This window comes from Struthio camelus, chromosome 3 (genome assembly GCF_040807025.1).
Source record: "Struthio camelus isolate bStrCam1 chromosome 3, bStrCam1.hap1, whole genome shotgun sequence".
In the NCBI taxonomy this organism is placed as follows: Eukaryota; Metazoa; Chordata; class Aves; order Struthioniformes; family Struthionidae; genus Struthio; species Struthio camelus.
This window is the reverse complement of record NC_090944.1, coordinates 55,427,618-55,442,721: the sequence shown is the minus strand read 5'-3', so window position 1 is coordinate 55,442,721 and position 15,104 is coordinate 55,427,618. Positions and strand designations below refer to the sequence as shown.

Sequence of the window (15,104 nt, the reverse complement as noted above, 5' to 3'; positions counted from 1 at the left end):
ATGAGGTTTGAGATTTCTGTAGTCTCTGCCTTCTTTTACGTGAACTATAAAAAACATTTTGATATTGCCAATATGTGCAGCTACTGGTACATGACAGAATATTCAAGTGTAGAGTCCGATAACAGAAAAAATTGCTGCATGAAAATCCGATCCGGTTGCCATGTGCAATGTTAAACAACTTTTGGCACTGTAATCATGTGTTGTAAATGTGTAAGGGAGATGTATGTGTAGTACTGGAAGCTTACTTTTTAGGCATACATTCATCTTGAAATCTTTCTTTTGTAGCAAATAAATATTTTTATTTAATAAACACTGAAGAATCAAAGCATTAATCATTTTTTACCTGCTTACTGTCAGCACATATAATGAGACTCATAGATTTGTCCTCTCAAATATAACTAGATATTTTTCTGAAAAGGCCTTTGATTACATTTCTTTCAATTTTGGGTCCCTGAGTTTAGAGGGGACTGATTTTCTGAAGGTTCTGAGAAGTCACTCTGAAAAGAGTTTCTATTTAGGTTACATCAATCTGATCATCCAGCAACCCATTTCTATTTTAACCTTATATGCTTTTTTAAATCTTGCTAACTTTTTCTTACTTTTGTGCTGTTTGTACATTTGTATTTTCAATACTAAATCAATTCATTTTGTTTTTAATAGACTTTCAATGAATTGTTTGATGCTCATAAAACAGAAGGTGATATTCTTGCTATAGTATCAAAAGCTGAAGAATTTGAACAGATCAAGGTAAAGTTGCATCATTTCATACTGGAAGTAGGTCTTAGAACTAGGCACTTCCATAGTACTTGCTCCATAAATAGTAAGTGCCTATTATATAGACCCAAGTCTTGTTAAATATTAAACACCGTTATAAAATGTTTTCTAAGTAGGAGTAACTGCCAAGAACTATGTATGCTCTCATTCAGATTGCAGTTCATCTTAAACTGTAGTGCACATTTAATAACTAGTTATGAATCTTATTCCTTTTAAATGCCCTTAAGATCTTTTCAGCTGCTCAATTATTAACAGGTGAATGTAAGTGTCCGTTAGAGTGGTGCACCCAGGGATGAGAGAGTTTTTCTATTTGAAGTCTAAATCAGGATTAGATGTCTTCCTGAGCAATTTGCTGTATCAGATATGAGGCAGGACTCACTGGATTTAACTCTGTGATCTGCTTCAGGCACGAGGGCAATATCAGATTATCAGAATGATAAATGATAAAATCTGACAAATTATTTTCAAAAATGAAATCTAGAAATTTTTTTTAATAGATTCTGTTGTGCAGGCTAGAAGATTACTGTGCTGTCACATTTGGGTCAACTCCAACATCCCTTGTGCCTCCTTTGTGGGTAGGACATAATACAATACATTGCAAATTGGCATGAGCTCGTTTGCCCATGCTTCCATCTCATAGAGGCGCAAGCCAGACGCAGCAGGATTTATTAGCTCAGGCTCATTGCCACAGTTATACAACTTTCAGATCAGAGTTGGCTCTCATTCACCTGGCTCTGAGAACTGGCAGTGTGAATCCTTCACCATCTACATATTGACATATTTGCACATATTGTCTGAGTATTACCATTTCTTTCTCTGATGGAGAAATTCTACTCTTTTTAATCTCTTCTATTATAGAAAATAATAAGCAGTGAGGTTTCACAGTGGTACATACAGCATTCTCAGAATGAAAAACTTTTTTTTTATGAGGGCGATGGTATTTCGCTGGATCTAAGTTTAACATAATTAAATATTTAAAAGAAGAGCATAAGGAAAATATGATGTAGTATGTTTCTATATCTGAGTTAAAGTTAATGATGTTGCTTCTTGACTAAAACGCAGTTTTTGCAGTTTATTTTCTCAGATTTGTATTATATGGCTCTTCTTAGAGATCACAGATCACAGCCCTCACTAGTGCCACACCATTTCCCATTTGTTATGATTCATTTGTTTTGCAAATATGCAAATGTGTTGTCTGAGTGCTAAAACTGGTAACTGATTTGCACAAGAATAACTCAGGATTTACCCCTCTGTGTGATACAAGTTGTGGCTTTTCTTAATAGGAAATATTTCTGTAATACCTTTCAAAACTCTGTATTTTGAAATAAGTAAGTCACCAAAAAGCTGAAATGAAGATCTGGATTTGACCCGTACTGCGCCATGCAAGAGCAGGAAAACATTTATGAAAAAAGCGGTCGTAAGCAGAGAATAATGTTCCTTTGACGTTAGACTCATCCATGTTGGTTGTGTCCTTCGTCCTCTTCCTTCCTGTAGGACCAGTGGCTGAAGAGTGGGGCTTTTAACTCAACTGCCTTAGGGTCTTTTGTATGTCAGGTAGTTAGGTCCAAATGGAAATTACTTTCAGCTGGTTCCCAGCAGGGAGGAAACATTTACCCTCTTTAAATAAGTTTTACACTAACAGACTATCAGTAAATCAAAGAATATGTAGATTTATGCTGTTTTTTTGCCATGTGAGGGTCATCAGTGACAATGTGGAATGTTATGCATTATTCAAGCCGTAGATATGAATATTTCTTTACTCGTATTAAGACTTAATCTTATTAACAGGGAAAACTGTAATGCCATGAATCATAGTACTTCACAGTTTTGCGTTAAAAATGTTATTATGCCACACGCAAACTATGTAACTGTAATGAATGCATTTAATGTTAATTCAAGATTGCCCTAATCCAGATGGACAGAGGTTTTACTCTGGTCAAATAAAAAATGAAATCTCATCAGATGAAGGATGGCAGGGTCAGAAGATTCAATTTTTGTGGCATATCAAATTTTTGTATGTCAATGGCAACCGTAATAGATGGTGATGAATAATAAAATGTAATTGTGTCACTATTAAGATAGTTTCAATTATGGCTATTAGCTACGTTGCGGAAGACTTGATTTTGCTTTTTTTTTTCTTCTTAAAACTAGAGTCTCTATTTAAAAATAATGTAACTAAGAAAAGAGAGAATAAGTGAGATTTGATGGCAGTATAAACATTTTTATCAAGTTGTTCGAGCCTCTTCATAATGCGTAATTGTGTTTTAGGTAAGAGAAGAAGAAATAGAAGAGCTGGACACCTTACTGAGTGATTTCTGTGAACTTCCTGCTCCAGGAGGTGTGGAAAATAATTATGGAAAAATAAATATCCTCCTTCAAACATATATTAGCAGAGGGGAGATGGACAGCTTTTCCCTTATTTCAGATTCTGCATATGTTGCACAGGTAAAAACAATCAATAATTTTTATGTGTCTGTTGCTATGCCTTCTGCTATTTTCTTTCTCCCAAGTGTTTAAATTATGTGTGTAGGCCTTAGTCTGCAAACTTTTTTGCACATTTTTGTGCAAAGTGATTTGAAAATCAGAGCCTTTTTTTGTGTTGTTTACCACTTAAGTAGAAAAGATTTACAAAAGCCTGCCTTAGGAGGCTAGTACATCTTTCTTTAAATTCAGATTTTTTCTGTATATTATCCATTACCTGAGATATTTACTATTTCTCATATACATTCAGTATTAGTTGTGTATAAATATTATTCTTAACTTACTGGGGTTTTTTCTGTATCTGTAAAACTGTTGCAATCTATTTTTATGTTTTGTGGATTTTTATACTTTGTTTTACAAAATGCAATGTGTTTTATTTACAAACCTTGGTTTACACAAGAAAGATGTGCTGTTACAATTTTATTGCTAACACTTATCACGTAGGTTTACATACCAGCCTATATATTTGTTTGTTGACTTAATTTGACGCCTGAATGGTTGCTAGTTTTATAGCATGTTTAGTTATTGCACAAAATAATAAAAGAATTGAAGTCTATGACACAGAACTGCTTGCTTACCCAGCTAGAGCCTATCTTAGGAAAAAAAAAGGGTACTGCTTGAAATTTACCTAGAATTGTGGATGCTGACAATCTCAAACGTGTAATAGGAAAAGTGTAAAGTAGGTTATAAAGCTTTACCTTTTAGGCCATCTTATGTCTCTCTCTTTTTTTTCTTTTTCTTTTTGACAGCATATTACATTGAATCATTTTTATCTAATCCACAACATTTTGGGAAGAAATTATTAAAATAGTATTTAGTTGTTGTTAAAGATGAGACTTAAATATTGAAAAGCACACACACTCTTGGGCAATATTTTCATAGTAATGTTTCCTTCTTCAGAAGTGTTTATGTTTCATAGCATGTATAGATTTAAATGAGATCATTTAAATGAAATCATTACACACACCATAAAAATTGTGGTACTTGCACATTAAGGTCATCTTCAGTATCATTCTTTCAGTCTTTGCTTTCAAGACAATTGCTTTTATTTGTCTGACTCAATTATAGCATTTTTAGTGAGGCAACATGGTCGTCTTCTCGGATCCTCATAAATTTTGCATGTAGAACCAGAGCTACAAATTGTGAAATTTTTTAATTGGGGAGTGACTATTAAAAAATCATTCATCCTTCTAAGTGAAAGAAATGTGCTTCTTTAGTAAAATATGATTCCCATCGTAGCCAAATAATTTTCTATTTTTTATTGCTGTTGGCACTGCAGAGCCTGTAGAGAATGGTTGTATTCTATTCAGTGAATCAAGAACTGAATTGCTACTCCAGGCGCAGTACTGGTAGGCCAAAAGAAAAAAAAAAAAGAATTTTTAACAGCGCTTCATAAGTTATGAAAAAAATATTATAACTTAATTGTTTGGCTTAAGACTGGCGTCTTTCAAGCTTATATTAATAATTTTCCAACTCCAAAGCAGAAGTATACAATTTGGTTGTAGAATAAGCTTGGAGGATTGTAACGTGTTCAAAAAAAAAAAAAATCACTACTGTTAAACTTCTGTGCAAGTGTTGTGAAATTTCCTGTGAAATGGGAGGTTATTATGGAAGCACAACAGAGGTAAAAAAAATGAAAGCTTGAATTTCCAAGTATAAACTGAGTTTGCAGAAGTGTATTATATGGTGGAGAAGCAGGAGGATACGAGGTACGGTAAATAAATTTGATTCAGAAGTCACCGAGACTCTATAAATGTAAAAGTTCCTAATGTTAGCCCAACTGTGATCAAAATCCTATGGCAGACCTGCCACTACAACTTTAATTATTTGCACATGTTTCTTTTCATGATTTCTTTAGGCAGTCATGAGGTAGTTCTGCCATTAGACAGTGACAGAAAAATAAAGTTTTCAAGAATGTTTGAAATAAGTTTGAAAAGAAAAATCTGTTGTTATGGTTTGTCGAAGATCAGTTTATGGGATCCTTCTCATTTTACAAAAAATACTTGAGTGAATTGCAACATTTTTGCTTTTTTTGTCTCTCTCTTCAGAATGCTGCTCGTATTGTTCGAGCTCTTTTTGAGATTGCCCTTAGGAAACGTTGGCCTGCAATGACATATCGACTACTGAATCTCAGCAAAGTCATTGACAAGCGGCTGTGGGGCTGGGTTAGCCCTTTGAGACAGTTCTCAGTGTTACCGCCATCAGTCCTCACAAAGTTGGAAGAGAAGAATCTCACTGTAGACAAGATGAAGGACATGAGGAAAGATGAAATAGGTGAGAAATCAGCAATGCTGATCTGCTTAAGCTAGTAATAAACTAGGGGCAGGCTTACAGCTAAATCTGAGCCATTCGATAAGAAACCCAGTCTGGTCTGGAAGCCATGTAAATGTGTTATTACGGCATTATGGCCTGGCTAATAGAAAAGGTTTATTCAGTCTGCACAGCTTGTAATGCGACTGCACGGCTTTGAGGGTGAGGCTGACCCATGTCCTGCCAACCCAGAACACATATGCAATAGCCATGTGTCTGAATATGCTGATATAAATCCTATGATTCCTTTTTTGCTCACACTGTAAAATACACTGCTATAAAAGGCATCTGTTTATTTTTGCTAGTTGGCAAAATCTGGCCATTTATTATTTTTTTCTGGAATACTATTAACGTGAAAAAGAATGAAAGCAGATTATTATGTCCAGGTATGCTATCACTAAATGGCCTGCTTCTGAAACGCTGCATTAATTTTCATTGAACATGGAGTGTATTCATTGTCACTGGTGTCACTGCAGCAAAACCTTAATGGAATTTTTTAAAGGATTGATAATGAGAATGATTGATAATGAGAAAATCCACAAGCCTACTGATAGAAATAATGACGATTTCTAGGATGTGTGTATAAACTGTCGTGCATGAACTGTCCACCAGCTGGTTGAAGTTGAAAAGAAATTCGCTGTGTGCAGTATCTTTTTCCTATCTTAGTGTATTTCTTCTGGTTTCAGGGAGGAAATCCTTCAGATTTTGGACCACCCTTGCACCTGTTACACCAGGTTGTTGAAAGACAAATGGCCATTTTCAAAAAATTCCTAATTTTAGAAAGAAAATACAATTTAAAGTTATTACTTTTTATAAAGTTATGACTTCTGACCTGACATTTCTCTCAGTTGATCAGAGAATGCATTTCTAATTTAGGGAGCTTTGTTACATGCCTAAAATTAAACTGGAAAAAGTTGAACCAATATTAAAAGTTTACAGAATTTGAGACTATTTTTATGTAAAAAGCTAAAAGAAAAGCCTATAAGAGAATTTCAAAAGCTGATTTAAAATATTTTTTATAATATATATTACCTTTCAATGTATTAGAAATAAAATATTTTTAAATACTAGCTTTATTGTGCTTTTTATTCAGAAGCTATGTCTCACAAGTTGTTAATTTGTTGTGTACTTGTGTAGCATTGTATTAACATTTAAAACACTTGTCAGTGAGTTGTATTAGTGCTTTTATTCTTTTTTTTTAATGTTTCTTCCTCCCCATCTCTTCACTTGGCAAAGCAAAAGATTTGTATTGACATACATGAGCAGAGTTTCTCCTCCTTCAGCTTGGTTGAAGTGGTATTTACAAGATGGAAATATATCAATATACATATCAAATTTTATACGTAGGGGCTTTTTCATATTAGCTTAGTTTAAAGGTAGATGAGGCTTAGGATTTCACCTATTTTAGGTGAAAATAGGTCATTAGTGACTATAGGTAATGATATTTCAGGTTCATTAGTCTTACGAACACTCAAGTAAATTGATTTGTGCATCTCTGAGAAGCATTGCTACTTGACGTACTTCTTCCTGTCGATGCTCTTTTTCTACCACCAAGACTTTGAAAAAAATACTTGTGTGGCAGCGCTCTCTCCTGTTTGCATGTCTGCTTTAACTTTTATTTGAAATCAAGGCCGTGTTGAAATGGGAAAAGAAGCAGCATCCAGTTGCTGGCTTGTTCTCAGTCTGCCTCCTTAGTGCTAGGTTCAGTGCGAGTGCTTCTTCCTTTTTAAACAACGTGGTGACTTTGGAGATGGAATTAAAAAGGCAGGAGCTAGCGGTCTAACTTATTCCGTGTCCTAGGGAGAGAGCAAAGCGTCAGATGGGTGCCAGCTCTCCCTGTGGATGAAGAGGGTGTTGTCTGCACAGATCCTGGTTTCCAGTGGGCCGGAATTAGACAAGAATAATCTCCTCGCATATTGAAATATAACCATACGGTTTCTGAGAAGCAAAGACATCCTGTGATATCTGAGGAAAGCAGTGCCAGTTTTCAGAGTGCACTTGACGATCTTTGTGGAATAAGCAAAATTTAAGTTTCTTTTGTTCAATATACCTATTTTTCAGATAGCCAGCATTCGTTTAGGAGGTTTGCATAATTCTCAAATGCCATATGTAGTTTCTCTTAATATAACTATTTAAAAAAGAGAAAAAAAAGAAAAGAGAGAGAACTTTACAATGATTTTACCTGAGCAGAAGTTGGGAGAGAAGTTTGCACTAGCGGATATGCGTACGAACTGCCAGTGGTGTGTTGTGCAAACACAGAAGTTCACCTCTCAGTGTATATAAAGTGATTTTTTGGCGTGCAAAAGTCAACTTGTCTACATAAATGCACTGAATCAAGTTTTTGAATAATTAACACGACTTGTGAAGTTTTACCTGTAATTGCAAAAGCCAGCAATAGTGCAAATGTGCTATAATGTTGCCAGTATTATGAAGTTGTACGAATGTAATTGTTTTGGGTTTTAATAGTGCATTTGCTGAAGGTTCACGTAGTTTACAAATGCAAACTAAACTGATTAAATCGGGGTTAAAATTTCTAGATTAAGGATTTCCTTCTTAAGCAAGATCACTATTCAGTACCTAATGGTGTAGATAAACACCTCTGTCAGGCAAAACCTGCCGATTTGTGAAATAAGAAAAACTAAAGAGGGAAAGTCAAGATGAAAATTTAAAAACTTGCTAATTGAAGGTTGCTGTGCTCCTGAGTTTAGTGCTAAGCGTTAAAATATCAAGAAAAGATTTGTATCTCCTTTTCCCTTTACATGTGGTACACATAATAGGTTTTCTCCTCTTTCTCTCTCTCTTTTTTTTTTTTTTTTATCAGAAAGCATGCATGGGAAAGATATAATGTCATAAGAAAACACCAGCAGCCGTTTGTAAGGTAGTTCAATAGTGAATACATAAAACCATTGTAATTACATTTAAAATATGTTCCAGATCATTATAAAAGCAATTTCAGTGAAATAGTGGTAAATCAACCTTCTTTCCCTAAATAAACTAGAAATTGCAATATTTTTCAAGAAAAGAAAATTGCTGCCTACATTCTCCAGTACCCTATATTGTATTTCAAATGAAGAGTAGAGGAACAGATACTTCACCAGTAAAATACAACTAAGAAATAATTTTTGTAAACATAATCACTTTCTTGCCTTAGTGATCGTGATTATGATGGAAGATGAAATGTGCTGCAACATTTAGTTTTTCCCTTGTCTCTGTTACATGCTGGTAGATTCTGAAAGATAGAGCTGCTGTGGGACGTTTACTAGTTGTGTGCATTTTTAAGCCATTAACTACCTTCACTCCCTTCAGTTTTATGAAAACACAATGTTCTGTGTACTTTCAATTACTATGTGGGAATTACAGAAGTTCACATGTGTGCCTTTCACTAAGTAAAAGGTCAGTATTCATACTTTAAAAGAGAACTGTATGACTTGGTAAGAGGCTGGTCAAAAAGTCAGTAAAGGAAAGGGAGCTAGCTTGACATAATATGTTTTCGGTGTGAATTCTTAATAGTTATTTTAACCCTTAGTTATAGCCAACAGAGGGGTTAATACTGATTTTTCTGAGCTCTAAATTGCTAATTCAAGTTAAGTATTACAAAATATTCAGACATGCCAGGTCAAGGGAGTCAGACATTTACACACCTAAGAGTAACACAAGCAAGCAATAATGCTTCTCTCTAAAAGCCTGTTTGAAAGTCGGAGTTGTATTGTTTTCCTCGTAAATGCAAATTTGTTACACCTAATGTTTTCTTGGCAGGTCATATGCTGCATCATGTGAAGATTGGGTTAAAGGTAAAGCAGTGCGTCCATCAAATCCCCTCCATCGCAATGGAGGCAACGATTCAGCCAATTACCCGCACGGTGCTCCGCGTTCGGCTGAGCATCACTCCTGACTTCACATGGAACGATCAGGTAAAAAAATAAAAATAAGAAAGAGATGGTGGAAGGAAGGGAAGCATTCATCTGCTTTCAGCGATAAAGGCGGTGATCACCAGGAGAGCTTCGGTGTTTGGATAAGATTTGAAAAAAAAAAAAAAAAGATTGTTTTAGCTGAAAAGAACTTTGATAGTAGGAATGGAATGACCTTTAGGAATTTTATGGAAGAAAACACCCAAACATTGTCTTTGAATTCCCAAAAACTATAACAGGATTGCGCTGCTTAGCACATGCTGAAGCATGTGCTTATAGTGAATATTAACAGTGGTAAGTCACACACACATTTCAGGGTTATATGCTCAAAAAGCAGAAGCAAGAAAGAGGGATACGCAGATGGCTGTCTGAACTATGAATGACAAACCAAAAATGTAGCCTTAAAACACAGTTCATGTATGCCAAGTTCTTTGTGGCTTTACAAATGTACCTCCACAAGGTCAGTGCCTTTTTGTACTGACACTTGTCTGAATAGATAAACTGAGAGAAGTTTGGAATTACATACGTCGATATTTTACGGTGCAAATTTAAACAAAAGGAGTTGCACTAGTTGAGCAACTAGGTACGTGCCTACCTAGAAATAGGTTTTAAATCTAAATTAAATACAAATGTCCACATGGGGGCATTGTATTATTGCTGGTATTTTTCCTGAAACTTTCTACAGGCACAAGGCAAAGGTACCCCATGGACAAGCCTATTTGTTTTTTTCCTTCTCTTAGGAGATAAGAGAAATTATCGTTCTGAAAAATATCTGTTACTTTTTTGTTCTTTTATTAAAAATTAAGTTAAAAATCCCTTAGACCCCAAATTTGCCTTAATCACAAGTGAATTAGGTTTTTATTCCATAAACATTTAGATTATATTCCTTCCCAAAGGCTTTTTCTTTCCTTTTGGAAACTTCACCAAGATTGTGAATGAGAGATTAATGATCAAAATATAGGAAGATAGCTTTTGTTTGCCACATAGATTTATTACAAAATACTTGAATGTATTCCTAATTGAGTATAACTGCTGCCTTATTTATATGCAATATTTCAGAATGCCAACAGGCATTTTAAGGATTTAAACAAATCTTTATCATTCAGTCTTTTATCCATTTACTTAGGCAGCTTCCACAATTTTTGAGTCTTTATTAAAGACAAATAAAACCGGTACTTCTAATTAAACTCTATCTTAATAATAACATGAAGTAATTTCTGAATCCATTCTTAGATTTTTCTACAAAATCTAACTTCTTCTAGATTGTTCTAACTTGAAAATGGCTCTGCACAGTAGTTTACTCTCATATTTGAATTCTATCTATCAAAACATATGGCAGAAAACAGGTGTTTGCCCAAGCTTTATCATGACCCCTTAGCACAGTATTCCTTAATGATTGCTTTGGAAACATCATGAGCATTTTGTCAGTTCAACATACGAAGCTCTTCTGCTGTGAATTTCTATATTGGTACTTACCAGAACCTGGAAAACTTTCCAGTATTTTTGTTAAACTTTTTTTTTCAGGTAGCTGTTGAACTTGTTTCTTTAGTAAATGAACCCCCTATCAAAGTAAATAAACAAAATTATTTAAAAATTTAATGGTCATTAAAAATGAATTCAGCCACTGTTTTAAATTCAGCCACTGAAACTCTGAAAATAGTTCTCCATCATCACACAGTATTCTTCCAAGCCACTCAGAAGACTATAGAAACGTGTAGGTATAGCTGTAATTGGCACAAAAACTCTCTGGCAAAAATTCCCATTCAAAAAATGGGAATACTCAAGTAAAATCAGAACCAATATTAAATATTAGTAGAAGAATATTAATAAGAACATTAATAGCAGACTATTGTTAATTAACATTAAATTAATAAATTAATGTTAATTAATATTATGGTTAGTTATTAATATTAATTAATATTAAAAATCAATATACTAAACTTAACTGAAACACCTAGCTTGCCTACATTTCTACTTATGAAACAGTAATAAACTGGAACTGATAGCTTGATCGTGTTTTAAGGCTATTCTTTTACCTGGATACTTACTTCTAGGGCAATCACATTTTGCACCTGCCTTTGCTAGAAAAAGGCAAGAAGATATGTTTTGGAAGCTATGAGTTATGACAGCATTTTGATCTTTAGTGGCTGCAGTTTTCAGTGCTGGGAACCCTTAAGTTTGGTTAAAGTCTGTGAGCCAGATACCAATGGAAAATTCCCATTACATTATTAGAACAAAGGGACGATTAACATACCCAAATAGGGCAAGTAAACCTTATTGCAATGCGAACGAGTCCAGCAAAAATGCAGAACCATGCAACTAGTATTAATTAGCTTTCCGTCAAGTCGTATATCAGACATGCAGTGTTAGAGCAATGGTCACCCAAAATACAGGTAGACATCCATTCTTAAGAGCTCCCTGGGGTTCTTGAGAATTGTTACGGTCGGGCAGGGTTGAATTGCTTGTTCCTTCGCTGCCCTTCTTTCCCCCTGCAGCTTTGTCACTGAACTCTCCAAAACAAACATGCTATGACAGCTCGTAATAAAATTTCTGAGTTTTGAACTTTCCCTCCTTCTTTAAATCTTTTTCCATCTCTTAAAGTCTCCTATGCTCTGATGAAGTAATAGTCCCACTAGGATTTTCCAAAACATCACCTGCAGTGAACTGTGTCTTTCTGCAGTATCACTGCCTGTCATGTCATTAGTTCCCACTGAAGTTGTTAATGAAATACAAATGTATAGAAAGTGAATGACAGTAAGCTGTTTCTGTCCATCTACTTATCTACTGTGCAATCATGTTAAAAAAGAAACAAAACCACCTTCGTTCCACAATACGTTCTTTTGTCTCAAAAGATGGTACAGAGAGTGTTTTCACAGCACATGGAAAATAACGAATTATGCTGAAAACAGTGGACTATGTAAATTGATACTAGATTCCTGTAGTGTTAAAACTGCCTTTATAAGCAGCTGTGCACTTTGTGTTTTTGTCATGTTAACCAAAGTTTAGGAATAATTCCAGTGTTTTTTCACTTTCATACTTTTTTGTACCTTCTCACAATCCTTAAAAACCTCAGAAATCCAACCTCGTTTAATAATATGACTTCCACACTACTGTGGTATGCACATTTCTCTCTCTCTTCCATAGATAGTGTCAAGTAAAATGCCTGTACATTGGCACTGGGGTCATTTATTCTGACAAAGAAATAAAAATTTTCTAGATTGAACATCTCACGTAGCTATGCTTTGTGGCTGCCATTGCAAAATAATTCATTAACAAGATTACAGGTACACAGCAAAGCAAACTAAAATCTGGGCTGGAACGCAGTGTTGCCAGATGGTGTAGGAATCATCAAGAGCCAGCCCTATTCATGTTGTCACTTCACCTGTACCAAAATAGATCATACTACAAAGTTCTGAAGTCACTAACTGTATCTTTTTGGAGGGGAGAGAGAAGAGGAGAGAGGAATGTCAGAATTCAGTATCCATTTTTTCTTAAGAAAATGCAAATGTTTTTGTCTGAAAAACGAGCAGTGAACAGTAGAAGGCAATCCTTCTCTGCACAGAATCTGGAGATAGAAGTGCAAGAAGGAAAAAGGAGGAATTGTTTTTCAGGAGTCTGGAAGAAACCCTGGGAATTCAATCTGTTTATAGACAGATGAGGCACTAGCTTCAGTTACATTTGTATCCTGTCCATTTATATTATATATACATTGACAAACTTTTATTGAAACATAATCTTTAAGCGGAGTGATCTAATTAGAACGGTTATATTGCTCTTATCTCTGATTTCCATATTTTTATATTCCTTTGAAAGACTACATCACAAAGAAATATTTCCCAATATACCTAGCAAATCATGAGAACTTCATTACAGCTACAACATAGCTATCTTTTCTTCTCTTAAAGGTACATGGCACTGTTGGAGAGCCCTGGTGGATATGGGTGGAAGATCCTACTAATGATCACATTTATCATTCAGAGTACTTCATCATTCAAAAAAAACAGGTAACAGATTTTATTCAGATTCTCATAGAAAGGCAAAAATAATGAGATGGGGATTTGTAACGTCAAACAATATTTTGATCTAATCAGATTTTCAAATCAGTAGCACTGCTTTCAGTTTTAGATGTTTGTGACAAGCTTGGGCTTCCACAAAAGTGTTTCCAATCTTAGATGTCCCTTTTTCTCCTCCTCTTTTGGTGGGACAGTTATTTCCAGATTAAAAAAAAAAGAAAATCTGTAATGTTTTTGTCTATTAAAAAAAAGATGAAGAGGAGCTTTATGTTTACCTTTTGAAGTCCATGGAATCAAAGTCCATTCCCAATGGTGAAATGCTTTCTATATATGCTTTAATATGTGCTTTAATATGCTACACGTGAACATTCTGCACTTGAAGATGCACACATAGGTCATTGCTTTGTGTTTGTAACGCATATGAAAGTGAGGCAAACTGTATGATTTTTAAAGTTATTGGTTTATCTATCCAGTAATTATTCCCTGCACAATGTTTACACTAGGTCATTACCAAAGAACCACAGCTGCTGGTGTTCACCATCCCAATTTTTGAACCTCTGCCTTCTCAATATTACATTCGAGCTGTGTCTGATAGATGGTTGGGAGCAGAAGCTGTGTGTATCATCAATTTTCAACATTTGATTCTTCCGGAGAGACATCCACCTCATACAGGTAGTTTCAAATCTCTCCATTTTGTTTCAACACATCTTGTTCATACAGGTTTTCCTTGTGATAATACAATAAATCTCTAACTCCTACTTCATTATAGAAAACCATATAGAAATTCACTTTTTGTCACATATTTGTATTATTGACACCATTTTTTCCCTAACTTTGAAACTCTCTCAACAGTTTACTAACCCTAAACTACTGATGTTGAAAAGCAGCTTATTCCATTTCAGCGTAATACCAGCTTTTTGGTTACCCTAGGTTCAATATAAACCATAGAAAAATTGAAATTGTCATATAAAACTAGCCAAATCTCTGTGCTATAACATATCATGTAAGTACTTGTAAGCATTACATTTCTTCTACGCTGGCTCAAAATTAAGGTAGACTGGACTGTTAAATTATAAATGGCATTCTGCAAAGAAAAAACATAAACAGTTAACATTTTGAAAATAAGAAACATTTCACTTTTTTTACTAAAATGAATTCATCATGGCAAAGCACTGTTACAGTACATCTAATTTCTACTCAGGACTGCTGATCAAGTCATGGTCTCCCCTCCCCCTCTTTATAACACTTGGCACAGAGGCATATGTTTGTGTTTTTTGCTTCTTTTTTCTGGATACATAAATTGCTTTATACATTCATTGTGCGTGATGTCATTATAAAACCTTTCCACTGTAATCACATTTGGCTCATCTAGCAGTCTGTGAAGTAAGTGCATTTAGAAACAGGCAGTTCTCATACGGTGTTGTCCTTTGGCATGCATAAATTCACATGTGTTTGTGAAGTGTTTAGCTATTGTTATACTGTACCTACGCTGTCTGGAGAAGCATGTGTAACCTTTTTATCTAATTGACTGATCACTGACTACTATTCAGAAGAAACAGAAAGATATTTACACATCACCAGTTATGGAGCCTCTAGGATTTATGGTAATTGATTTCAA

General features: G+C 34.8%; 1 protein-coding gene across 4 annotated transcripts in view; it reads left to right on the top strand.

Annotated features, from left to right (window-relative positions):
• The window catches only part of ASCC3 (activating signal cointegrator 1 complex subunit 3), a 287,466-nt gene that overhangs the window by 199,303 nt on the left and 73,059 nt on the right, over positions 1 to 15,104 (top strand). For all 4 annotated transcript variants that reach the window (XM_068937883.1, XM_068937886.1, XM_068937884.1 and 1 more), the window contains 6 exons: positions 661 to 747; positions 3,043 to 3,219; positions 5,304 to 5,529; positions 9,322 to 9,476; positions 13,379 to 13,477; positions 13,990 to 14,158. In XM_068937883.1, the coding sequence (XP_068793984.1) occupies positions 661 to 747; positions 3,043 to 3,219; positions 5,304 to 5,529; positions 9,322 to 9,476; positions 13,379 to 13,477; positions 13,990 to 14,158 (913 nt within the window). The remainder of the gene's footprint in view (positions 1 to 660; positions 748 to 3,042; positions 3,220 to 5,303; positions 5,530 to 9,321; positions 9,477 to 13,378; positions 13,478 to 13,989; positions 14,159 to 15,104) is intronic.